General features: G+C 54.9%; 1 protein-coding gene across 2 annotated transcripts in view; it reads right to left on the reverse strand.

Moving 5' to 3' along the window:
- Positions 1-4,668: 4,668 nt before the first annotated feature.
- The window catches only part of PTPRC (protein tyrosine phosphatase receptor type C), a 33,623-nt gene continuing 11,690 nt past the window's right edge, over positions 4,669-26,601 (reverse strand). For both annotated transcript variants that reach the window (XM_084868561.1, XM_084868560.1), the window contains 20 exons: positions 25,659-25,870; positions 24,305-24,365; positions 23,084-23,192; positions 21,285-21,319; positions 20,470-20,579; positions 20,254-20,344; positions 19,368-19,444; positions 18,239-18,275; positions 18,040-18,137; positions 17,459-17,584; positions 16,773-16,930; positions 16,191-16,326; positions 15,151-15,300; positions 12,980-13,070; positions 11,372-11,505; positions 10,860-10,994; positions 9,435-9,557; positions 8,499-8,677; positions 7,168-7,303; positions 4,669-5,896 (listed from right to left, as the gene is read on the reverse strand). In XM_084868561.1, coding sequence (XP_084724687.1) covers positions 5,609-5,896; positions 7,168-7,303; positions 8,499-8,677; positions 9,435-9,557; positions 10,860-10,994; positions 11,372-11,505; positions 12,980-13,070; positions 15,151-15,300; positions 16,191-16,326; positions 16,773-16,930; positions 17,459-17,584; positions 18,040-18,137; positions 18,239-18,275; positions 19,368-19,444; positions 20,254-20,344; positions 20,470-20,579; positions 21,285-21,319; positions 23,084-23,192; positions 24,305-24,365; positions 25,659-25,870 — 2,486 coding nt within the window. In that variant the 3' untranslated portion in view covers positions 4,669-5,608. The remainder of the gene's footprint in view (positions 5,897-7,167; positions 7,304-8,498; positions 8,678-9,434; positions 9,558-10,859; positions 10,995-11,371; positions 11,506-12,979; positions 13,071-15,150; positions 15,301-16,190; positions 16,327-16,772; positions 16,931-17,458; positions 17,585-18,039; positions 18,138-18,238; positions 18,276-19,367; positions 19,445-20,253; positions 20,345-20,469; positions 20,580-21,284; positions 21,320-23,083; positions 23,193-24,304; positions 24,366-25,658; positions 25,871-26,601) is intronic.

The raw sequence follows: 26,601 nt of genomic DNA on the forward strand, positions 1-26,601 counted from the left end.
ACTGGCAATCAGGGAGGCCACTACTCATTTCTCTCAGGCCCAATAGAGTCAGACTCAATTGCCCAAACCTGTGGCCCCCAAAGAAAGGGATGCCATTGCTCAGGGCTCGCAGCCCCCATAGAATGAGACTCAATAGTGAAGGCCTGTGGCCCCAAATATGATGGACCCTATTGCTCATAACTCAAAGCCCCCACAGATTGAGACTCAATTGCCCGGGCCTGTTTCTGGCAATAAGTGACGCCACTCCTCATTGCTCTCGGCCCCCATAGAATGAGACTCAATTGCCCGGGCCTCTTGCCCTCAGGAGGAGAGACGCCATTGATTATGACTCACAGCCCCATAGAATGAGACTCAAATGTGCAGGCATGTGGCTTGCAATAATACGGAGCCCAATTCTCAGGGCTAATAGCGCCCATAGAAAGACACTCAATAGTGAAGGCCCCAAATAAGATGGAATCCATTGCTCAGGGCTCACTGCCCCAGTACAATGAGACTCAATTGCCCCAGCCTATGGCAGGCAATGGGAGAGACGCAATAGCTCAGGACTCTCAGCCCCCATAGATTAAGACTCAATTGCACGGTCCGCAAAACGAGGGACACCATTGCTCAGGGCTAAATGCCCCCATAGAATGAGACTCAATTGTGAAGGCCTGTGGCCCCAAATAGGATGGAAGCTTTTGCTCATAACTCACAGCCCCCACAGATTGAGACTCAATTGCTCAGGCCAGTGGCCCGCAATAGGACGAAAGCCATTGCTCCATGCACGCAGCCCCCATAGAATGAGACTCAATTGGGTGGGACTGTGGCCAGCAATAGGACAGAAACCATTGCTCAATGCTCACAGCCCAAATAGAATGAGACTCAATTGCCGGCGCCTGTAGCCCCCCAATAGGAGGAGCCCAATTCTCAGGGCTAATAGCCCCCATAGAATGACACTCAATTGTGTGGGCCTGTGGCCAGCTATAGGACAGAAGCCATTGCTCATTGCTCACAGCCCCCATAGAATGAGACTCATTGACCCAGCCTGTGGCCGGCAATAGGAGAGAAGCCATTGCTCAGGGCTCACAACCCAATGGAATGAGACTCAATTTTTGGGGTCAGTGGCTCTATTTAGGAGGGACGCCATAGATGAAGGCTCTCAGCCCCCATCGAATGAGACTCAGTTGCGGGGAACTGTGGCCCGCAATAGGATAAACACCATTGCTCAGGGCTAAATGCCCCAATAGAATGAGAATCAATTGGTGGGACTGTGGCCAGCAATAGGACAGAAGCCATTGCTCAGGACTCGCAGTGCACATAGAATGAGACCCAATTGCATGGGCCTGCGGTCCGCAAAATGAGGGACACCATTGCTCAGGGTTTAATGTCCCAATAGAATGAGACTCAATTGGGTGGGGCTGTGGCCCACAATGGTAGGGACACAATTGCTGAGGGCTCGCAGCCTCCATAGAATGAGACTTAATTGCATGGAACTGTTGCTGGCAATAAGTGACTCCACTACTCATTGCTCTCAGCCCCAATAGAGTGAGACTCAATTGCTCAGGCCAGTGGCCCGCAATAGGAGGGAGGCAATTGCTCAGGGCTCGCAGCCCCATAGAATGAGACTCAATTGCCCCAGCCTGAGGCCAGCAATAGGAAGGAGACTATTGTTCATAACTCACAGCCCTCATGAATGAGACTCAATTGCTCGGGCCTGTTGCTGGCAATAGGAGAGATGCCATTGCTCAGGGTTTGCAGCCCCCATTAAATGACACTCAATTGTGTGGGCCTGTGACCAGCAATAGGAGGGAGGCCATTGCTCAGGGCTCGCAGCCCCCGTAAAATGAGACTAAGTTGCTCGGGCGTGTTGCTGGCAATAAGTGACGCCACTACTCATTGCTCTCAGCCCCAATAGAGTGAGACTCAATTGCCCAAACCTGTGGCCCGCAATAAGATACACTATTTATTGCTCAGGACTTGCAGCCCCCATAGATTGAGACTCAATTGCACAGGCCTGCGGTCCAAAAAACGAGGGACACCATTGCTCTGGGTTTAATGCCCCAATAGAATGAGACTCAATTGCGTGGGCCTGTTGCCAGCAATAGGAGACGCCATTGCCACAGGCCCATGCAATTGAGTCTCACTCTATTGGGCCTGAGAGCAATGAGTAGTGGTGTCACTTATTGCCAGCAACAGGCCCGTGCAATTGAGTCTCAATCTATGGGGGCTGTGAGCCCTGAGCAATGGCGTAGCTTATTGCGGGCCACAAGTTTGGGCAATTGAGTCTCATTCAATTGGGCTGAGAGCAATGAGTTGTGGCATCACTTATTGGCGGCAACAGGCCCGAGCAATTGAGTCTCTTCTATGGTGCCTGGGAGCCTTCAGCTATGGCGTCCCTCCTAAATAAAGCCACTGACCCCCAAAATTGAGTCTCATTCCATTGGGTTGTGAGCCCTGAGCAATGGCTTCTCTCCTATTGCGGGCCACAGGCTGGGTCAATGAGTCTCATTCTATGGGCCTGTGAGCCCTGAGCAATGGCATGTCTTATTGATGGTAACATTCCTGGCCATAGAGTCTCTCCCTCTTCCTTACTCTCTAAAATTAATCAAAATATATTTAAAATAATAAAAATAAAATATGCTAAATGTCTGCTCATTCCATTTTCTAATGAACCAATGAAAACATAATATCTAATAATATGCTAAGGCTGCTCAACTGCTTGCTATGGTGCTCACTGACCACCAGAGGGCAGACAGTATACTGGTCTACTTGTGGCTTATACAGGCACTGACCACCAGGGGGCAGACGAGCTGACTCATAGGTTAGCTTCCTGCTGGGGTCTAGCTCATGGATACGGAGCGAGATGGCCTGGGCATGCCATGGGGCCCTGCTATGGTCCTTCCCCTGGCCTGGCCTGCGCCCTCTCACCATACGGGACCCCTCAGAGGGTGTCAGAGAGCTGGTTTCGGCCCCATCCCGCAGGCCAGGCTGAGGGACCCCCCTGGTGCCTGAATTCACACACCAGGCCTCTGGTATTTAAAATAAAATAAGACGATCCTCGCAGACTTTCAGCTAGTCACATCACACAGTTTCACCTGCAAGGAAATATTAAGACGTATGCCTCTTCTGTGCAGATATTTATTCTGTAAGCGCGATGTCTTGTTTGGAAAATAAATATTTGTAAGGAAATCATTTCTCATCGTGCATTATATTTTTTAAAAATGAATGGCTTGGGAGCTGAATTTTAAGACATTTGATAAGTTTGAGAATTTTTTTTTTTTTTTAATCTTTTAGTCCCCATGAATTCTGGTACCAAAAGCAAACTTTATAAGGAACCGACCATGGTCCCTTCCTGCCCGATCCATATGTCATCGAACCCAAGCCTCCTGTCTGAAACGGGCCAGGCTGTATGAAGCTGGAACTTCCTGCTTCATTTTGCAATTATTCATCGCAAGGCCAAAGTTTAGAGAAATGAGTCTTTGCATCTGGTGAACGGGTTACCTGGGAGGGCGCTCCCTGTAAGAGTCACATGAGCATGTGGTTTCCATGTCGTTTTCCTTTTTAAGATAAAAGTCAAAGACATAGATTAGGGGTGTCGAACTCAATCAGAGAAGGGGCCAAAATCTAAAATCCAGCCTAAATCGCGGGCCGAATGGTTTACTGAACAGTCATAAACTGACAATGTCATAAACTGACAGCGGAGTGCAGTGATGACAGCGCGGTGCGGGCCACATTGCAAGGCCTGGCGGGCTGGATTTGGCCCGCGGGCCGTGTGTTTGACACATGTGACATAGATAGTCCCACGATTGAGTGCGGCCCCCCTCCCCTTACGGACCCGTTGATCCTGAGGGACTCGGATGAATATTTTTTCTGCACAGAGTTCATGGGCCTGCTGCCCCTGGACCCCGCATCTCTCACGCAGAAGAAGAAATAAATTTCCCCCAGCTTGCTTCTACGCTAACATAAATCCAACATAAAATAAAATGAACACAAAGCGGGCACTGTGTGCGTCACCCCGAAATCTATGAACCCATCACCGGGCAGTCACATCAGGATCCTTCGCTAACGTTGTGGGTGTGGTTTAAAAAAACAACAACACACAGCCGAAACCAGTGTGGCTCAGTGGATAGAGCGTCGGCCTGCGGACCGAAAGGTTGCAGGTTCGATTCCGGTCAAGGGCATGCACGTTGGTTGCGGGCACATACCCGGTAGGGGGTGTGCAGGAGGCAGCGGGTCGATGGTTCTCTCTCATCGACGTTTCTAGCTCTCTATCTCTCTCCCTTCCTCTCTGTAAAAAACCAATAAAATATATTTTAAAAAAACCACACAAAACACACACACACAAAAAAAAACCTTCATCCCTGTAAGAGTATGTGCTACAGATGTTCGCGGCACCGCCTGCATTTTATGTTATGTGTTTGCAGGATTCGCTCGGGAACATGTAACGCACGCCAGGTGAAGGACAGGAGAAGATCGGGGTTCAATTTGATTACGACGGCTCTCCGCGCCTGATCCCCGTCCGGGCCCTGGAGGGATTCGGAGCCAAAGCAGGTCTGACACCCTTGAGCGTGGGGGCGTGTGCTGGTGCGATCGTGTTTCTCACATCAAAGTTCCGTCCCCAGAAACAGGAGGCCCCGCACGCAAGCAGCACAGTTTCTATTTCCACACCATGGACCGGAGAGAGCCTGGTTTGGTAACAGAGGTTTATTTTATTTTATTTATTTACGTTCCATCCAGCAGACCTATAACTGGGGGTGGCGGGGGGGAAGATCAATAAGAAACGTGCCACGGATGTTCCACATTATACAGAGAAGTGCTCCCTCTTGCAAAGGAGAAAAAATTAAAAAATGTAAACAGCCCAGTGAGGAAAAGATCCCAGATTTCAAGATTTCTGTCAAAATTCTTAGATGAGGTGAAGCCAGCGGCCGAGAGGCCGCATGGAAACTGCTAACATGTGGTCGATAAGGTTTGCTATAGCCTTATCGACCACATGTTACGATTTTGATAACTTTACTTTATCCGGTTTACGTCTTAGATGCTCTAAGCTAGTGGTGTCGAAGTCAATCAGAGAAGGGGCCAAAATCTAAAATCCAGCCTAAATCGCGGGCCGAATGGTTTACTGAACAGTCATAAACTGACAATGTCATAAACTGACAGCGGAGTGCAGTGATGACAGCGCAGTGCGGGCCACATTGCAAGGCCTGGCGGGCTGGATTTGGCCCGCGGGCCTTGTGTTTGACACATGTGCTCTAAGCTAACACTTGCAATAAAAACAAAAACAAAAACAAAAACAAAATGTTGTTTGTGACTTAAAAAAAAAAAAAATACAGCCAAAAAGGCAAGTAGATTCACTTGAAGTACCTCCCTCCTCTCTTTCTGTCTCACAGACACACACACACATCCACACACACACAGGCCAGGACTACGACGAAGAAGAAGTTGCTTTTGCGGGAAGATAGAGCTTTAACACAAGCCGGTGGCTGTACAGAGCTGACTTAAATACTGCCTACGTTTGCACAACAGGAGCTCCCCTCCGCACCAGTCCGAGGCCCCCCGGGAGTCCTCCCGTGTGCGGAGAATCAGAAACAGCATCCGGAGGGGGCTGGGGGCCGCCCCGTCCAGGCCCCTCCTACGCACTGGTGGTCAGCGGCGGGCTCTGGGGGCCGTTGGCCGCGCGGTCCGCCCCCTCGGGGCTGCTGCCGGGCGTGGGGCCGTCCTGGTCCTCCTTGCTCTCCGCCGCCGGGGCCGGCTCGGGGCCACTGCCGCCGGCCGGATTCACACAGTTGGCCTCCGGCGTGGGCTTGTCCGCCTCGCCGTCCAGCGCGACGGGGTCGTCCTGGCTGGGGTTCTTTTTCACCTGCCCGTTCGGGGCCGGGTAGGTGCTGGCGATGGCGTCGTACAGGAACTGGTACTGCTCCTGGCCGCGGAAAGAAGAGAGAAATTGGGTCAAGGATGTTGGGAAAAAGAAGAAAAAAAGTTAAGATGAAAAATGAGGAACAACAGATACCTATCCGTGAACAAGGGAATCTTAAAAGTCAAGCGAATTGAACATCGGAGGAATAGAATACACTGGGCGAGTAGGATAGAATCAGGGGCATAGAAGGGGAGGGGATTGAGAATTCTCAGGGGGAAAGGGGTGTCTATGTGGGGGGGGGGGTGCGGGAAGAGACTGGACAAAAATCATACACCTAGGGATGAGGACAGGGGGTGGGTAATGGCGGAGGGTGGAGTGGGGACCAGGTGGAGGGGAGCTATTGGGGGGGTAGGAGAAAGAATTGTAATCATCTGAACAATATAGACTTAATAATAATAATAATAATAATAAATTCTCTCTCCCTTCCTCTCTGATATCAATAAAAATATATATTTTAAAAAATAATAAAAATGGTCACTGGTTGGATTCCCAGTCAGGGCACATGCCCAGGTTGTGGGCTCCGTCCGCAGGCCGGCGCTCTATCCACTGAGCCACACCGGTTTCGGCTGCTGGAAAAATTCTAAATCAGGTATCTCATATAACAAAAGGCCCATTCGCAAATTGTCCCCTCGGGAGTTCAGACGGGAGACTGAGTGTTCGGTCGCTCGCTATGATGGGTGCTGACCACCAGGGGGTGGGGTGGAACGTGGCGGGCAACCAGCAGCAGTGGCAGAGCGTGGGCAGTGAGGGAAAGGGGAGGCAGGGAGGACGGAGGTGGGGAACCCGAGATCGGCCCTGATGGCCAGCTGGGCCTCGGGACCCTGCCTGTGCACTAACTTCATGCACCGGGCCTCTAGTCTTATTATTATTTTCTAAAATATATTTTATTGATTTTTTACAGAGAGGAAGGGAGAAGGATAGAGAGCTAGAAACATCGATGAGAGAGAAACATCGACCAGCTGCCTCTTGCACACCCCCTACAGGGGATGTGCCTGCAACCAAGGTCCATGCCCTTGACCGGAATCGAACCTGGGACCTTTCAGTCCGCAGGCCGACGCTCTACCACTGAGCCACACCGGTTTTAGCGCCTCTAGTCTTATTATATCCCCAAAAGCTCACTGTGAACCATCACGTAAAAACAGAAGACCAAATAGAGGAACAGCGACGTGAACGAGAAGGAAGGAGGGGAGGGGAAGAGAGGGGGCCGGGGGGAGACACGGCGAACATAAAGACGTGCGGGACGCGCCCGAGGCCGCGGGGAGAGGGGCACGTACGAAGGTGGAGACCATCCCGGGCCGGGCCTTGCGCAGAGACTTGACGACTTGGAACACGTCGATCACGCCCTCGGTCTCCGCGCTCTCCAGCAGGTTAAACAGGGCGCAGAACAGCCCCGTCTGCTGCGCGCCGTCTCTGCGGAGAGGAGGAAGGATTCAAAAAAACAACTACGTGTCATGGGGAAAACATCACAGAATAAACATCAAAAAGAGCTTCACCCCGGCAGACGCGAATGCACGCCGAAAAGGGCCCGATTCTAGAACGTGCGATTCTAATAACCACTGTGAGGCTTTCCGGGGAATTCTTAGAGCGTGTGAGGGGGCTCCCCTGTCTCGCGTATCCTAACACTTTTCTGCAAACGTGTTCCCGCAGGCCTCCTCCCTCCAATAGCGCTCTTTACGGTGGAGGAAAGGTGCGGGTCCCCAGAGCTCACTCGTAAAATGAGCTGCGATGGATTATGAAAATAATCAATTTGCCTTTTGGGGTCAGATTAGAACATCAACTGATGGTTTTCAAATCCAAGTTGCTCTGCATTAAGATTGCGGTGATTGTATATCCCACTGGAGGCCCGGTGCACGGAATTCGTACATGGGGGTGGGGTGGGGTGTGGAGAAGTGTCCCTCAGCCCAGCCTGCGCCCTCTCCAATCTGGGACATCCCTCTCACAGTCCAGGACTGCTGCCTCCCAACTGCTCGCCTGTCTGCCCGCCTGATTGCCTCTAACCGCTTCTGCCTGATCACCCTCTAATCACTCCTCTGACAGCCTGGTTGATGTCTAACTGCTCCTCTGCCAGCCTGTTTACCCCTAACTATCCTCCCCTGCAGGTCTGGTCTCCCCTAACTGCCCTCCCCTGCTGGCCCTGTCACCCCTAACAGCCCTCCTCTGCCGGCATGGCTGCCCCTAGCTGCCCTCCTCTGCAGACCTAGTCCCCCCTAACTGCCCTCCCCTGCCACCCTGATCACCCATAACTGCCTCCTTTGCTTCCCCGGTTACCCGCAACTGCCCTCCTCTGCAGGCCTGGTTCCCCCAAACTGTTCTCCTACAGGCCTGGTCCCCCCCAAATGCCCTCCCCTGCTGGCCCAATCACCCCTAACTGCCCTTCCTTGCTGCCCTGGTCACACCTAACTGCCTTCCTCTGCAGGCCTGGTCGCCCCTAACTGCCCTCCCCGCAGGCCTGGTCACCCCCAACTGCCCTCCCTGCAGGCCTGGTCGCCCCTAACTGCCCCCCCTGCAGGCCTGGTCGCTCCCAACTGCCCTCCCTCCAGGCCTGGTCGCCCCTAACTGACCCCCTGCAGGCCTGGCCGCCCCAGCTCCCTCTCCGGCCACCCACCTGCAGTGCACCAGGACGGGCACGCTCTTGTGGTGCCTGCTCCCCTCGCCGGCCTTCCTCGGGGGCAGCTGCTCCTTGAGGTCCCGGACCATGGCGACCAGCTCCCCGGGCGCCGCGGGCAGCCCGTCCGCGCCCCAGTTGCCGAACTGGAACTGGTGCACCGTGCGGGGCTCTTTCCTCTGGAACCGGAGGGGCCGTGAGCTCGGGGCCGGGGGTGGGGGCGGGGGGCAGCCCACCGAGGGGGCAGCACAGCCACGCTCCCTGCACCGCGTACTCTCCGGGCACCATGGCCACCCCTCGTCCTGAACTCGGGACACGGGTGGCGGCTCCTCTCTCACGGAGGCCCCCGTGTCCCTCCGCCCACCAGCTTGTTTCCATCACCAAAGCCGGTGTGGCTCAGTGGACAGAGCGCCGGCCTGCGGACTGAGGGGTCCCAGGTTCGATTCCCGGTCAAGGGCATGTGCCTTGGTTGCGGGCACATCCCCAGTGGGGAGTGTGCAAGAGGCAGCTGATCGATGATTCTCTCTCATCGATGTTTCTAGCTCTCTATGCCTCTCCCTTCCTCTCTGTAAAAAATCAATAAAATATATATATATTTTTAAATCAACGATTTACCCTCCGACCCCGGCCAGCGTGGCTCAGGGGCCGAGCATCAACCCAGGAACCAGGCGGCCACGGTGGGATTCCCGGTCAAGGGCGCAGGCCCGGGGCCGGGTGTGGACTCAAACCCCGGTGAGGGGCGAGCAGGAGGCAGCCGGTCCCTGATGCTCTCTCAGCATCGATGCTTCTCTCTCTCTCTCTTTCTCTCTCTCTCTCTCTCTCTCTCTCTCTCTCTCTCTCTCTCTCTCTCTCTCTCTCCGTTGCCCTTCCTCTCTCTCGAAGGAATAGAAACATTTTTTAAGAAAAAAGTCTGCACCCCACACACCGCTCGCCTACCTTGGAATGTCTCAGCTCGAACACACGGAGGGTGTAGCCTGCGGACGGGATGGTCTCTTTCGTGTGAACTTCGACCTCTCCGAAGGTCTGCTTCCCCTCCCCCCAGTACTGAGCGCAGGCCTCCTGGGCGAGAGAGAGAGAGAGAGAGAGAGAGAGAGAGAGAGAGAGAGAGGAGAGAGAGGGAGAGAGAGAGAACAGGGATCAACAACAAACTGTACTCCGGCGTCCTCTCTCTCTCTCTCTCTCTCTCTCTCTCTCTCTCTCTCTCTCTCGTCTCTCTCTCTAATTCAACAACAACCTCTACTCGAGCATCCTTTGTCTCCCTCCGCCTCTCTGTCTCTCTTTCTTTCTCTGTCTCTCTCTCTCTCTCTCTCTCTCTGTCTCTCTCCTCGTTTCCTCCCCCCCACCCCGTTCCATTCGATGAAAATTGAGTTGCCTTCTAATTGGGTTCTCAACCTGAACACGCTGAAAACTTGTAAAACGCTAACACCTGTGTTCAGGGTGGTAGACACGCCTTCCGCCTGTGTGCGTGGTGTTTTCCCTGTGCGGCCCGACGGCACCTGGGAATGACCGGGGTGACCGGGACCCCCAGGCCCGGCCCTGCCGGCTCCGCCCTGGGACCCTGGCCTTCCTGCCTTCCTCCCTCCCGTCCACGCCCTCGTCATTGGCTCTCCGCAGTGCGTGGCCCGGGGGCCATGACCTTGCCAGGAGGCGGGCCTCTCTGCGCCTCCCTCGGCCCCCTGGGAGGGGAAAGACTCCCCGCCTTGGAGGCTCACGGGGGGGGGGGGGTCCTCTCTGCGGAGGGTTCTCCGCCAACCACCTGCCCCCAGCGGCGGACACAACGGCCATCCCTGCCTGCACTCCGGCCACTGACCGGCGGAACCCATTCAGACGAAGGGAGAGGCTGCTGCAAACGTAAACACATGTCTCTTTAAAAAAAAAATTCCCCCAGCCAGGCCAGCATGGCTCAGTGGTTGAGCATCGACCTAGGAACCAGGAGGCCATGGTTCGATTCCCGGTCAGGGCACAGGCCCGGGTGGCGGGCTCTATCCCCAGTGTGGGGTGTGCAGGAGGCAGCCGATCCAGGATTCTGATCATTGATGTTTTGCTCTCTTTCTCCCTTCTTCTCTCTCTTCAAAATCAATAAGAACATATTTAAAAAAATAAATAAATAAAATCCTATCTAATAAAAGGGTAATATGCAAATTGTCCCCTTGACTGGGAGTTCGACTGGAGTTTGACCAGGGGGCAAGGCTGGCCTGCCAACCACCCAAGGCCCCTCCCCCTGGCCAGCCCTGCCCTGCCCCTGATTGGCTCCCATGCCCCAACCGGGGGCGGGGCCAGTGTTAGTCTCTGCCCAACTGGCCCCCGCCTGTGCACAAATCCGTGCACCGGGCCTCTCTCGCAGAAGCTAAACGTGCAAACCTGGTCTCCGCTCCTCAGCTCAGTCAGCATGACTATGACCTTGACCTTCCTCTGGAAGACCATCTGCCAGAAGTCCCCGATCGTCTCCTTCAGGGGTCCCTGGGCCGCGATCATCACCTCAGGCTTCCAGTAACTCTTTAAAGAAAAAAAAAACAAGAAAAACGTGGAACTCCATCACCAAGAGCGGTGGGTTCTGAGGAGAGCCGTTTGGGAAAGGCAGCCACGTGCCACGGAGACCCCCGGGGCTGCCTGGAAAAGGAGACTCTCAGCCTGTGGACTCCAGGGTCCCAGGTTCGATTCCCGTCAAGGGCATGCGCCTTGGTTGCAGGCACATCCCCAGGAGGGGGCGTGCAGGGGGCAGCAGGTCCATGATTCTCTCTCCTCATGGGTGTTTCTCTCTCTCTTCCTCTCCCTCCCACTCTGACATCCATAAAGGTGTATTTAAAACATAAGTAAGTAACACAAGATCACGTTTAAAGGGCCGGGCTCGGGGCCCGGCGGCGGGCGCCTACCGTGACGAAGGAGGCGTTGATGTATCGGCCGGTGTCCTCGGCCTCGCTGTCCTCGTCCGAGGACTCGTCGGACTCGTGCTCGCTCTCCTTGCTCACGTCCAGCTCGTGCCGCAGCTGCACGCGGTTGAAGTCATCTGCGCGGGAGACACAGGGGGTCAGCGGCCCTTTCACACGCCCCCGCCGGGCGGCCCCGCGGCGTCAGGGCGGCCGGGAAGGGGCAGGTCCCCGGACGTCAACGTACGGGTCGACGTGGGATCCCATCGGACACGGAACCCCGTTCTTACCGGTTCGCACGCCACAGAACGGGAGTCTGAGACAAAAGAGGCCCCCAAGCAGGACCCAGGCAACATGCCTGGGACACACAGGGTTCAAGGTTCACCAACACACAGGGGTCGTGATTTCCCATGGGATCGCTCAGTCTGAACACACAGACTTGAGCTGTCCACGGGACATTAGCAATCTGCTTGATATATATTTAAAAAAAAAATACATCTATACGATAATAAACTACATGGCTTAGGTAAAAACCCATTTTTTTTTTCAATTCTATCCTATTAACAAATAATTAACCTGTCAATGGAATCCGTATCTCCAATAAACTATTGCTTAATTTAAAAAATTTAGTTCTCACTCCTCAGTTTCTCGGTGAAAAATAAATGTAATGACCCGATCCAGCCTGACCTGGTGATCGACAGCCCCACCAATGTCATGTTTTCGACGGCATTCGTAAAGAATTTTCCGGGAATGAACTAGCCTGGGTGCACAGCGGGGGGGAAAGGGCGGTGAGACAGACTGGCGGGGAGCGGGGCCTGTGTCTGCCCTCCGGCTGGAGCGGTGACGCCCGCCTGACCCCCGGCTCTGAGCTCGCCGGCGGGAGGGACACGGGGGCACAGTGGGCCCCCCAAGCCCATCACGAACGTGGGGGGCTCAGAGCGGTCGCCAGGCCTTCGTTTTAAACAGCCTGTTGGCCAGTCCCTAGGCCAACCCAACCCAGTGTTCAAAGCTGGCCTTAAGTCATGTGTGTGTGCGTGTGTGCTTGTCTCTCTCTCTGTGTGTATGTGTGCGCGCAGATGTGTTTGTGTATGTATGTGTGCATATGTAGTCTCTGTGTGGGTGTGTGGGCATGTGTGTGTGTATGTGTGTGTGCTTGTCTCTCTGTGTGCATGTGTATGTGTGTTTGTGCATGCGTGTATGTGTGTGTGCTTGTGTATGTGTGCATACGCGTGTGTGCTTGTATATGTATGTGTGTATGTATACGTATGCAAGTGTGTGTGTGCATGTGCTTGCCTGTATGTGTATGTGTGTGGGCGAGCACGTGTGTTTGTGTGTATGTTTATGTGTGTTTGTGTGTGTGTTTATGTGTATGAATGTGTGTTTATGGGTGTGTGTGTGCGTGTTGTGTGTGTGTGTATGTGAGTGTGTGTGTGTTTATGTGTATGGATGTGTGTTTATGGGTGTGTGCGTGTATGTGTGTGTGTGTCTTCCATGAATCAAATCCCAAGGAGCTCCCGAGCCCCCCCCACGGAGCGCGAGGCGGGGCGGGGCGCATGACGGGGCGCACGGTGGGCACGGTGGGCGGGACGGGGCGCGCGGCGGGCGGCCACCTACACGGGATGACGGAGGACGTCCTGTTCTTGCTCTGGTTCTCCTCGCGGTTGCCCATGTGCTGAGTCCGCCAGCTCCGGTACGAGGGGAGTCTCTGCGGGAGGACAGAGCCGGTGGGACGGGGCTCAGGCCCGGCGGCGGCACCAGAGGCCCCGCACCAGCCTGTCCTCCGACCGGGACACCCGCCGCCGTCCCCCCGCTCCCGGCTCCCGGCTCCCGGACCCGCGGAGGCCGCGGTGGCTGCCGGCTCCCGGCTCCCGGCTCCCGGCTCCCGGCTCCCGGCTCCCGGAGGCCGCGTGGCTGCCCGGTGCTCAGAGCCTGGGACCGGGGAGCTGGGCCAGACCCGCACGGTCTGTCACACAGGGCGCTTCCGTCCTCACACCAGCCCCAGGCCCCCCGGGGGCCGCTGTCACCGCGGCCGAGAGCCATCAGAATGTCCTCTCCCGAGAGAGCCCGCTCAGGAGACAGGCTCAGGGTGAGAGCGGCAGATACTTCATTCTTTTCTTTTTTAAAAAAATATATATTTTATTGATTTTTCACAGAGAGGAAGGGGGAGGGAGAGAGAGTTAGAGACATCGATGAGAGAGAAACATCCATCAGCTGCCTCCTGCACACCCCCCACTGGGGATGTGCCCGCAACCAAGGGACATGCCCTTGACCGGAATCGAACCCGGGGCCCTCCAGCCCGTAGGCCGACGCTCTATCCACTGAGCCAAACCCATGCCTCTCACACCCTCTTCCTTGTCTCTCCTTCTATTCAGCTCAGTCCACTGTTAGTTCTCACCGGACAGCATTCAAAACTGGACTTCCTCTCTCTCTCTCTCTCTCTCTCTCTCTCTCTCTCTCTCTCTCTCCCTCTCTCTTTCTCTCTCTCTCCATCTCTCTCTGCAACTTGCATCCTGCCATCATTGTCTGGAAGCGGCCATCCATCAATCAATGCTGAAGTCTGCCCTCTGGTGGCCATGGTCTGCCATTAGTTGGCAAACTCCCATCCATCCCAATCCTAATCCTCTTCTCCCAGCAACCCCTTCACCCTTTTATGTTTATTTTGTTTCTCCTTCAAAACCCCCAGCGGCGGTCTTCCCGCCATCGCTGCTGCTTCCTGTCTCCTCCCGTTGGTAGGGGGGGGATTTGTCAGGTAAAAGCAATAAATCAAGAAGGAAGACACCTGAGACGGAAACTACCCCCCCCCCCCCTGGAGGGCAGGTGGGCCTGGGATTGTGTTACCTGTCCGGTTCCCCCTCCACCCCCATCTCAACCGCCCTCTGATCCTGCATCTGATGGAAAGCAGAATGTGACACTTGTGACAGACACTCTCTGAATGGACCTGTTGGGTGGTTCACAAGAAGGTTTGGTAAATTGGAAGGGAGAGAGAGAGACATCATGAGGAGAGAGAACCACAGATCGGCTGTCTCCTGCATGCCTCCTACTGGGGATCGAGCCCGCACGCAACCCACTCAATGGACCAGAATGGAACCCGGGACCCTTCAGTTCGCAGGCCGATGGCTCTATCCACAGAGCCACACGAGCGAGGACTCTATGGCTACCTTTAGCCTTTACTGTAGACCCGCTGAGTGAGGAACGGTGGACAGCGCTGGCTTTAAAATCAGATTTCTACGTTTGGACGCGTCTACCCAGTGGCTGGGAGGTTCCCACAGCATGGGAGGGAGCACCCCATGGAAGTCATCTGTACGCATCATCATCATCGTCATCATCATCATCACCATCGTCGTGGTCATCATCATCGTCATCATCATCACCATCATCATCATCACCATCATCGTCATCATCATCATCGTCATCATCATCACCATCGTTATCATCACCATCACCGTCATCATTGACATCATCATCATCACCATCATAATCATTATCACCATCACCATCATCACCACCACCATCATCATCATCATCATCACCGTCATCACCATCATCACCATTGTTGTCATCATCATCATCACCATCACCATCATCATCACCATCACCATCATCATCACCGTCATCACCACCATCATCATCGTTATCATCATCACCATCAGCACTGTCATCGTCATCGTCATCATCACCATCATCACCCTCATCACCATCATCACCATCATCATCGTCACCATCACCACCATCACCGTCACCATGGCCACCGTCACCGTCCCCGTCCCCATCAACGCGGTCCGTACCTGGAACTCGGCCTCCAGCGGGGACGGCTCGCTGGGCGGGTCCCTCTTCTTCATGTTGGCCAGGTACGGGTGGAGCTCGGCCAGGCTCGCCTCCGTCTCCCCGAACTGGTTGTACTCCACCAGCGCCTGGTGGATCAGGATGTACTGCGCCTGCGGGTTCCCGGGAGAGACACGCAGGTCACGGACGGGGCGGTGGATCTACCGTCTCCGCGGTCCCATGGAGACGGGCCAGTTTCCTGGTCTGGCTCAGGGGAGGGCGATGCATGGAAAAGGACACAGTGGTCTCTGCCATGTACAGATTCTGGACGTTGGTTCTCACAGTCTTGGGAACAGGAGCAAGGTTCATCGCAGACTTGTGGTTTTGTGTTTTTCCCCCCCAGAAAAAAACAAAACACTGCTAAGAGATGAGGCATCTATTGTGTCGTGCCTACCTTTTATCTTCCTCTTAAAAATTAAAAAACAAAAACAAAACAAAACAAAACAAAAACAACAACAACAGCCGAAACCAGTGTGGCTCAGTGGATAGAGCGTCTGCCTGCGGACTCAACGGTCCCAGGTTCAATTCCAGTCAAGGGCATGGACCTTGGTTGCGGGCACATCCCCAGTGGTGGGCGTGCAGGAGGCAGCTGATCGATGTTTCTCTCTCATCGATGTTTCTAACTCTCTATCCCTCTTTTCCTCTCGGTAAAAAAATCAATAAAATATATATTTTTTAAAATTAAAAAACAACAACAACAACCCACATCTGTTCCTTCCTTCCGTGTCTATGACTGGGCCAGTAAGTCCAATTACCAGTCTACACGGAGCGGCCAGATGACGATGATCTCTGGACACAGGAAGCCTGCAACCGGGGCATGTGCCATGACAGGGAACGGAACCTCGACCTCCTGGCTCCCAGGTGGATGCTCCACGCCTGAGCCACGCCGGCCAGCCGGCAGGGGCAGAACTGGGACCTCCTTTCCCATCCCCAGTCCCATCCCCAAAAGATGGAGGCCGGAAGTGAAGGGGAGAGAACAGCGAGGGGCGGGGGCCGTCCGTACCTCCACCTGGACCATGAGGCACCGCTGCCGCCGAAGCTTGACCACATAGCCGTACACGTCCACCCTGTTCTCCGCCTCCAGCCCCTCCAGCATGGCGTCGATGCCGATGTAGGTGCCCGTGCGTCCGACGCCGGCACTGGCCACGGAGACACGGCGGGGGACACGGCGGGGGACACGGCGGGGGACACGGCGGGGGAGGCGCGGTCAAGGGGAGCCGAGGCCGACGGGGGTGGAGCAGAGAGAGGCGAGTGAGTGTCTGCACCCAGGGGGTCCTGGTGTGGCCGAGGCCCAGGGGGAGGTGCCCGACCGGCCCTGGGGTCCCCGGGTGTGGCCATGGCCTGGGGGCAGGTACCCAGCCGGCCCTGGGGGTCCCCGGTGTGGCTGAGGCCCGGGGGCAGGTACCCAGCCGGCCCTGGGGGTCCCGGTGTGGCTGAGGCCCGGGGGCAGGTGCCCGGCCGGCCACAAGGGTCCCTGTGTGGCCGTGGCCCGGGGGCAGGTGCCCGGCCGGCCCTGGGGTCCCCGTGTGGCCGTGGCCTGAGGGGAGGTGCCCGGCCGGCCCCGGGGTCCCCGGAGGGCCCTCACCTGCAGTGCACCAGGATGGGGCCGCTGAAGAAGTTGCTAAAGGCGTTGACCCTCCGGCGCAGCTTGAGGAGAAGGTGGGGGTCCTCGGGGACCCCGTGGTCCGGCCAGCTGGTGAACTGGATGTGGGTGACCTCCCGCCCCGGGATCTTCTCTCGTTTCTGGCCGGGAGAGAACGGGTGTGCTGAGCCGGTTTCGTTTTATTTCCCGAGGCAGAAGGGGTGGGGGTATCCGTACAATAATCCTTCCCCCCCTCCCCCCCGCAGTGCATGCTTCTTTCGGCCATGGTTGCATGGTCTTTCTTTTTAAAAAAATATATATTACTTTATTGATTTCAGAGAGTAAAGGGAGAAGGAGAGAGAGAGAAACATCCATGATGAGAGAGAAGCATGGATCGGCTGCCTCCTGCACGCCCCCTATGGGGGATGGAGCCCGCCCCCCAGGCCTGTGCCCTGACCGGGGATCGAACCCTGACCTCCTGGTTCCTAGGTCGGCGCTCCGCCCCTGAGCCACGCCGGCCGGCCGGAAGCCAGTTTCTGAAAACCTATTTGGCTTTCCAAGAACCAAACTTCCCAGCATGCACTAGGAGGCAGAGTTTTTGGTTTCCCCCCGAGCGTAGCCGCTCAGCCCCCCGGGACTGTTTCCGGCCGGGCGGCGCGGAGAGAAGCGCCGTCGGGAAAGGCGCTCACGTGGGTGATGCTGAACCTCTGGATGACGTAGTCCGGGCAGGTCTTGTGGTCCGTGACCCTCACGACGACGTCCCCGTACTCCCGGGCGCTGTCCGCCCCCGACGGCCAGTACTGGGCACACTTGTTCTGCCGGTGTTCAAAACGCACGCGTTCGTCATGTGTGAACATCCGTGTACATGCATACACACGTGTATGCACACATATATACAAACACTGCACGCGTTCGTCGCGTGTAAACATTTGTGTACACACATACACACACGAGTGTGTATACACACACACAAATACCGCATGTGTCCATCACGTGTAAACATTCGTGTACACACATACACATGCATGTGTGTATAGATGTACGCACATATATGCAAATACCGCACGTGTTCATCACGTGTAAACATTCGTGTACACACATACACATACATGTAGGCAGGAGCCATACAAGTAAGGTGACCAGACGTCCCGCTTTTGGCGGGACAGGCCCGGTTTTTAACAATTTGTCCCGCCTCCCGAGGCGTTTTAAAAAAGTCCCGATTTGGGGGAGAATGGGGACCTTTACAAACGCAGCCCCTCAGAGCCCTCACCCTGTTCCCTTCTTCGCATCGAGTGACCATGACAATGACCGTGGCCTTCTGCTCCCAGATCATCCTCCAGAAGTCGTCCACGGTCTCCTCCCTGGGGCCTGGGAGGGGGACACACGCAACCTCAGACCCCCCTTCGGGAACGCGCCCCGAAACGGTGCCTCGCGGGGACCCGGGATGGGTGGGACGTGGGGGGGGTTACCTTGTGCGGCGATGTACTTCCTGGGCTCCTTGTAACCCTGCACAACACACACACACACACAAAGCACGTCGTCAAGGCAACGCCCGGCGTTCCCTCACGGCAGAATCGGGGCGGGGGCGCAGGAATGGGGGGAGAGGCCGGGCCTTCGCCGCTGTCTCTCGGTTGTGAATCTCGCCGGGCATTGCCAGGGAGCGCGGGTGTCAGTGGGCACCAGGCGTTGGACCGCGCTGACCGTGTCAGGGGCCATTCACAGACAACCGTCATGGCGTGCGTGCGTGCGTGGGCCTTTGCTCGGCACGCAAGACAATTAAAGACAAACGAGACTCCCTTCTCCTCTACGGCCCGGCAGTGTAGAAGGGTAATTCATGCAGGCATCCCTATATTTTTTAAAAATATGTTTTTCATTGATTTCAGAGAGGCAAGGGGAGGGGGAGAGATACATACACATACCCAGGATGAGAGAATCACGGATCGGCCGCCTCCTGCACGCCTCATCGAGCCCACAACCACGGCACGTGCCCTTGACCGGGAATCGAACCCTGACCTCCTGGTTCCTAGGTCGATGCTCAACCACTGAGCCACACCAGCCGGGCCGTTTCTGTGTTTTAGATCCTGGCAGCCTCAGGGCACCAGGGCGTGCAGGAGGCAGCTGGTCAATGGTTCTCTCTCATCACGGATGTTTCTCTCTCTCTCTCTCTCTCTCTCTCTCTCTCTCTCTCTCTCTCTCTTCCTTCCTCTCTCTGAAATCAATTAAAATATATATTTTTTTTAAAGAAAAAGAGCCGATACTGGTTTGGCTCAGTGGTTGAGGTCGGTCTGCGGACTGAAGGGTCCCAGGTTCGATTCCGGTCAAGGGCATGGACCTTGGTTGGGGGCACATCCCCAGTAGGGGGTGTGCAGGAGACAGCTGGTTGATTTTTCTCTCTCATCACTGTTTCCAGCTCTCTCTCTCTCTCCCTTCCTCTCTGTAAAAAATCGATAAAATGTATTTAAAATAAAAAAAGGAAAAGAAAGAGAAGTCGTTCTAACATGTTGCCGTGGCCAGGAAGGACCGGAAGGCGGAGGGCGGAGGGCGGAGGGCGGAGTGGGGAGGGCGCCCCCCGCTGGCCGCCCGCGGGCCTGCACTCACGTCGATGTAGCTGGCGTTGATGTAGTTGGACCCCGGGTCCCCGTTGACCTCGGACAGCACCACGCGGTTGTCGTCATCTGTCCCGAGAGCAGAAACAAGAGTCAGCGGCGAAGGACCGCCCCGGCCACGCCGGCTCAGCGGACGGAGCACCGGCCCGCGGCCTGGAGGGTCCCCGGTTCGATTCCCGGCCAGGGCGTAGGCCCGGGGCTTCATGCTCCATCCCCAGGAGGGGCGTGCAGGAGGCAGCTGATCGATGATTCTCTCATCATGGATGCCTCTCTCTCTCTCTCTCTCGCTCTCTCTCTCTCTCTCTCTCTCTCTCTCGCTCTCTCTCCCTTCCTCTCTTAGATCGATAAAAAATATATTTTAAAAAAATACTGGCGGAGCCGAAATCGGTTTGGCTCAATGGATAGAGCATCAGCTTGGGGACTGAAGGGTCTCGGGTTTGATTCCGGTCAAGGGCATGTACCTTGGTGGCGGGCATATCCCCAGTAGGAGGTGTGCAAGAGGCAGCTGATCGATGACTCTCTCTCATCGATGTTTCTAACTCTCTATCTCTCTCCCTTCCTCTCTGTACAAAATCAATAAAATATATTAAAAAAATAAAATAAAATACTGGCCAAAACCAGTGTGTCTCAGTGGCTAGAGCGTCGGCCTGCAGACGGAAGGGTCCCTGGGTTCGATTCCGGTCAAGGCCATGGACCTTGGTGGCAGGCACACACACCCCCAGTGGGGGGCGTGCAAGAGGCAGCTGGTCAATGTTTCTCTCTCATCAATGGGTCTAACTCTCCCTCTCCCTTCCTCTCTGTGAAAAATCAATAACATATAGTTTTTTTTTTAAATAAAAACAGGGAAGAACCCAGGGCCCGCTCTGGCCACCGCGTACAGGGCAGGATGTCCACGTAGCGGTTCTTGTTCTGGTTGAAGGACTTGCGCGCCTCCTTGATGGTGAGCTTGCTGAAGACGCGGGGGATGCTCTGGAAGAGACAGGGACCCCGCGGTCAGGGCGGGTTCACCCAGAACGGTCTCCCCTCCCGTCGCCAACGGTCACCGTCTCTACGGCAACGCGGCGGCCCGGACCCCGCGTCCCGTGGCCCCCCACCTGGAACTCGGCCAGGAAGAGCCGCCCTTCGTCGGCGATCTTCCTCTTGTACGTCTCCAGCAGGAGGTCCGCGTGGATGGGCTCCACGTTCATCAGCTGCTTCTCGTCATCTGTGCGCGGGCGGCAGAGTCAGGGCCCCGCCGGGGGCACGCTTGGCCTCAGGGGGCCACACGCACGCTACGCATACACCTTAGGGATGTCCATCCTTGCTGGCTGAGTCAGCAAAGGCAAGCACTGTCCTCCTCCTCTCTACAGAGGAGGTCCAGGTTAGATTTAAAAATAAATTTAAAAAAGTGTTGTTTTCTTATTGAAAATGAATGGGTTCAGCCGAGACCGGTGTGGCTCAGTGAATAGAGCGTCGGCCAGGTTCGATTCTGGTCAAGGGCACGGACCTTGGTTGCGGGCACATCCCCAGTAGGGGGCGTGCAGGAGGCGGCTGATGGATGTTTCTCTCTCATCGATGTTTCTAGCTCTCTATCCCTCTCTCTTCCTCTCTGTGAAAAATCAATAACATATATCTTTTTTAAAAGTAAATGATGGATTCAGCCCAGCCAGCGTGGCTCAGGGGTTGAGTGTCGGCCTGTGAACCGAGAGGCCACGGATCGATCCCAGTTCAGGGCACAGGCCCGGGTGGCGGGCTCGATCCCCAGCGGGGGGCGTGCAGGAGGCAGCCGATCCACGGTTCTCTCTCCTCATGGATGTTTCTATCTCTCTCCCACTCCCCTCCTCTCGGAAATAAGATATAAATAGATAGAATGAGTGGATTCAGATGTGCGGGGAGCGTAATTCATCGGTTAAAGAAACTGCATACGTACCCCTGGCCACCAGCTCCTGCTCTTCATCCAAATTGCTGCAAAGAGAAGAAATGGCACATTTCCATCCTGAAGCAGAGCACCAGGCTGGCTCTCAACTCACCCTACCTCATCAAAGAGCCACATGCAGATGGACCATCACTCCAACACACAAGATGGCCGCCCCCATGGGGACACAAGACGGCCACCACAAGATGGCCAGCAGGCAGGGCAGTGGGGGGAGGGACCAGGCCTGCAAGGGAGGGCATTTGTGGGCGATCAAGCCTGCAGGGGAGGGCAGTTGGGAGGGAGGCCTGATAGGGAGGGCAGTTGTGGATGATCAAGCCTGCTGGGGAGGGCAGTGAGGGTGACCAGGCCAGCAGAGGAGGGAAGTTGGGGGCGACCGGGCCTGCAGGGAAAGGCAGTTGGGGGAGACCCAGGTCTGCATAGGAAAGGCAGTTGGGTGTGACCAGGTCTCCAGGGGAGGGCAGTTGGGGGGACAAGGCCTGCAAGGAAGGTCAGTTAGGGGAGATCAGGCCTTCAGGGGAGGGCAGTTAGGGTTGACCAGGCCTTCAGGGGAGGGCAGTTGGGTGGGACCCAGGCCTTCAGGGGAGGGCAGTTAGGGTTGACCAGGCCTTCAGGGGAGGGCAGTTGGGGGGGACCAGGCCTCCAGGGGAGGGCAGTTGGGGGGGACCAGGCCTTCAGGGGAGGGCAGTTAGGGTCAAACAGGCTGGCAGGGGAGCAGTTGGGCATCAATCAGGCTGGGAGGGGAGTGGTTAGCATGATCAGGCTGACAGGCAGAAGCAGTTAGGGGCAATCAGGAAGGCAGGCAGGCGAGCAGTTGGGAGCCAGCAGTCCTGGATTGTGAGAGGGATGACCGACCGCCCATTTAGGCCCGATCCCACTGGTCGGTCGGACATCCCTCAAAGGGCCCCAGATGGGAGAGGGTGCAGGCTGGGCTGAGGGACACACACACACCCCTCTGTGCACGAATTTCATGCACCGGGCCTCTAATATTTAATAAATGTGTGGAAGGAAGGAGGGAATGGAGGCAGAACGGATTAAGAAAGGGGGAGGAGGGAGGAAAGGGGCGGGAAGTGGTCCGGGGAGGGAGGAGAGAAGAACGGGGTGGGGGGAGGAGACGATGAAGGAGGAGAGGAGGGGAGCAAAGGAAAAACGAGGAAGGAAAGAATACCAAGGAAGGGCTGGCTGCTCCGCTGAGATAAGAGGCAGATTTATTTTACTGTAAAACTCTGGTTCTCGATGAAACGTAGCTGTCCCTGGCTAAAGACACACATCTACCTCTCCAGCGCCCCCCTGTCCCTGGTCCCGGCCTCGCCTTCGGCCCTCTGGCCCACCCCGTTCAGAGATGAACAAGCTTTCCGTCGGCAGACATGCGAGACCCACGGCGCCATCCGCGGACGCGGGAAATGGTGGCAGCTGACATGAACCCGCGGTGGGCAAATGCATCCGCCCACGGGGCCCAGTATCCACAGCTCCACGACGGACACGTCTCTGGAGAGCCACGTTGTTTAAACTTAAACTCCTTCTGACGCCACGTCTTCCGCACAGACGCGCCCGGGCCGTGGTGTTTTGTGGAAGAGCCGCCCTCCAGGGGCCCGAGAGCCGCAGTTTGCCGACCACGGAGGTAAACCCACAGGACCACGCGCACCATCCCGGAGCCGGGCTTCCTGCCATCTCCTCAAGGGTCACTTCCCTGCTTCCTCATTCTGATTATTTTAGGTTTCTGTTGTGTGTGTGTGTGTGAGTGTGTGTGAGGTGTGTGTGTGTGTGTGTGTTTCTACTTTGAAACCAGCTCTCACCTGGACCTGCTCTTGTGCAGGACGTAGATTTTATAGAGCACGACCATCAGGGCGATGGACGTCACAACGATGAGAAAGACCAGGAATGAGATCAGGGCTCTGGAATTATCTAGAAGCGAAGGGGACAGGCGGAGAGCGGTTACGGAGGGCACAGGGTTCGCCGGGTTCTTTGGATCGTCCCCTTCAAAGCACGGTTTTCAAAAATAATAATAATGATGATGATAATAATAATTAATAATAAATTCAGAATGAGACCCAGTACACGACATTCCCAGGGTCTCGAATTTTGCCGCTATCATTCGGAGCCGATGCAAGCATGTTAGGAATATTTGCAAAGCATACATCCAGCAAAAGGCTTTTTCTAGACCATTGAAGAAGTCTGGCAGTTCAATAATAACGAGAGAGGCAATGCAATGTACAAACAGGCAAAAGGGCCCGCCCGACGCAGCTCAGGGGCTGAGCGTCGACCCAGGAACCAGGAGGTCACAGTTCGATCCGGGTCCAGGGCACAGGCCGGAGTTGTGGCTTTGATCCCCAGTAGGGGGCGTGCGGGAGGCAGCCTATCCATGAGTCTCTCTCATCATGGATGTTTCTCTCTCTCTCTCTCTTTCTCTCCCTTCCTCTTTGAAATCCATAAAAATATGTTTAAAACGCATAAGACAAACACGCTTGATTGCTACCGGGAACCAGGGCCTGACATACAATCATCCTTTAATAGTCTATGCAGATTAACCCCTTTAAGAATTATTTTATGAAATCAACCCCCTTTTAGTCATTGAATTCCTTGATTTGCATTTAAGAGATTGTATTTTAATACGAAGCTCGTCTTTTGGGGCAACCTAAAATACTACGTTTATGGAAAATGTAATTTACGTGTTTAATAGTTAAACATGATATGAATGCAAACTACTCAAGCATTGTAAGTTCCGTTGTATTTTAAAATATTAATATGATTGCCCTAGCCGGTTTGACTCAGTGGATAAAGCGTCGGCCTGCGGACTCACAGGTCCCAGGTTCGATTCCGGTCAAGGGCATGGACCTTGGTTGCGGGCACATCCCCAGTGAGGGGTGTGCAGGAGGCAGCTGATGGATGCTTCTCTCTCATCGATGTTTCTAACTCTCTATCCTTCTCCCTTTCTCTCTATAAAAAAATCAATAAAAATATATTTAGAAGAAATAAAATAAAATATTAATATGATAAATAGCCAAATCGCGACTTACAGGATGTTGATTTAGAAGCTCTATCTCGAATTCCAGGATGGGCCTTATTGTTGTAGTAGACCTGAATATCCAAGATAAAAGAGAAAATAGTTTTCTCATGTAAATGTTACATAGCATAAAGTACCATATACATTATTTCATATACAATGATTTTTTAAAAAAATTTTTATTAAGGATATACTGGTTGCCTTGAATTCAGAGCTGAAACTATAAGGTTATGTCAATATCTTATCAAATATTGCTAAGAAGAATATACTTAACAGGGAGCAAGATATAGAGAAATCTGAGCCCATTCAAGCAGTAACGCGAGTTATAATTCACAAGCGTAAAGAAACCGAAGGCATAAGATCTAGCAAACTCGTCAGCAGATTCATAATTTAGAGTTAAATCTCTAACAAGACCCCAATGTCTCGGCGTTCTACGTAAGATGAAAATATCTTCCATGTCGAGGTCACGAGAGTTATACATAGAAAGCACATAATGCCCTGGCTGCTTTGGCTCATTGGATAGAGCGCCAGAAGAAGGGTCCTGGGTTCGAATCCAATCAAGAGCATGTGCCTGGATTGCAGGCTTGATCCCCACTAGGAGGCAGCTGATTGATGATTCTCTGATTCTCTCTCATCATTGATGTTTCTATCTCTCCTTCTCCATTCCTTTCTGAAATCTATCTATCTATCTATCTATCTATCTACACATACACACACAGACATATATACATACACACACACACACACACACACACACACACATATATATGGTCAGATTATTATGATCTCTGAACGCATGATAATCTGGCCACTCAGAGTGTGTGTGTGTGTGTGTGTGTGTGTGTGTGTGTATTAGAGACCCAGTGCATGAATTCGTGCATGGGTGGGGTCTGGCCAGCCTGGCCAGGGGGAGGGGACATGGGCGGTTGGCCTGCCTGCCTGCTGGTCGAACTCCTGGTGGAGGGGACAGTTTGCATATTAGCCTTTTATTCTATAGGATAGACACTGAGAGGCCAGATTATGATGCGTTCAGAGATCATCATCATCTGGCCACTCAATATATATGTGTGTGTGTGTGTGTGTGTGTGTGTGTGTGTGTGTGTATGTGTGCATATATGTATATATATAAATTTAAAAAAGTAAAAAGCACATAATGACGATATAGAATAGATCAGTCAGTAAAGGGAATATATTGATATCCTATTGAAGCTCAAAAAAATTCTGACCAAATTGTTGCTTGAAACCACTGTCGTGCGCACCAGGGGCGGGAAGTTTGGGGTCCACCTTTCAGGGCGTTTGGGGTGCGGTGGAGTCAGACCTCAGAGGCCGGGAGCTCCCAGGAGCCGTCACGCTGGGGGCGGGCTCACCTCGAAGGTGTACTCGGTGGAGTAGTGGAGGTCCTTCACCAGGAAGTGGCACTTCTTCTGGGACTCCTCTCTCACCAGGGCGCCCCCCGTCCTGACCTCCAGCCAGTAGTCACCATCGCGGGGGCCGTTGAAGTGCTCGGGCGGGCTGCAGGTCACCAGCATGCTGTTGTCCGACTTGGCTTCCACCGTGAGTTTCTGGACCGCGCTGGCGGCTGTCAAAGGAGCAGAGACGGTTCCTGCGGGGTCCGCCCCGTCCACGGTACCTGGCACTCCGCACACACGCACACACGCATGCACACACACACACACACGCACGGCGGACACGGCTCGGGGGCCCCGACCGGGGTGTGGGGGAGAAAAACCACGGGGACAGAGCGCCTGAGAGGAAACCACCGCTTCATCCGGGGACGCGGGCAGGCCCTGGGCTGTGCGGGGAGCCCGGAGCGTGTAGGCCCTCCGGTGGGGATAGGATGAGAAGAAGAAGAAAGGAGAGGACAGGAGAGGAGAAGGTAGAGACAAAAAAGGGGGAGAAGAGGAGCAGAGGGGAGGGGAGAGGAAAGCAGTGGAGGGCAGAGTAGAGGAGGGGAGAGGAAGGGAGGGGAGGGGAGGGAAGGAGAGGTGAGGGGGAAGGGGAGAGGAAAGGAGTTGAGAGGAGGGGAAAGGAGAGGAGGGGAGGGGAGGGGAGGGAAGGGAAGAGGAAAGCAGTGGAGGACAGGGGAGAGGGGGGGAGAGGAGAGGAGGAAGGGGGGGAGAGAGGAGAAGAAGAAGGGGAGGGGAGGGGAGAGGAGAGGAGGATTCTGGGAAACCAAAGCCTGCGCCCTCCTTCCCGGATGAGCTGCTGGGGTGCGGGCTCGATCCCCAGGTGGGGCGTGCGGAGGCAGCCGATCCCTGATGCTCTCTCATCGTGGATGTTTCTCTCTCTCTCTCTCTCTCCTCTCTCCCT

This window comes from Pipistrellus hanaki (genome assembly GCF_964339955.1).
Source record: "Pipistrellus hanaki genome assembly, chromosome: 20".
Classification (NCBI taxonomy): Eukaryota; Metazoa; Chordata; class Mammalia; order Chiroptera; family Vespertilionidae; genus Pipistrellus; species Pipistrellus hanaki.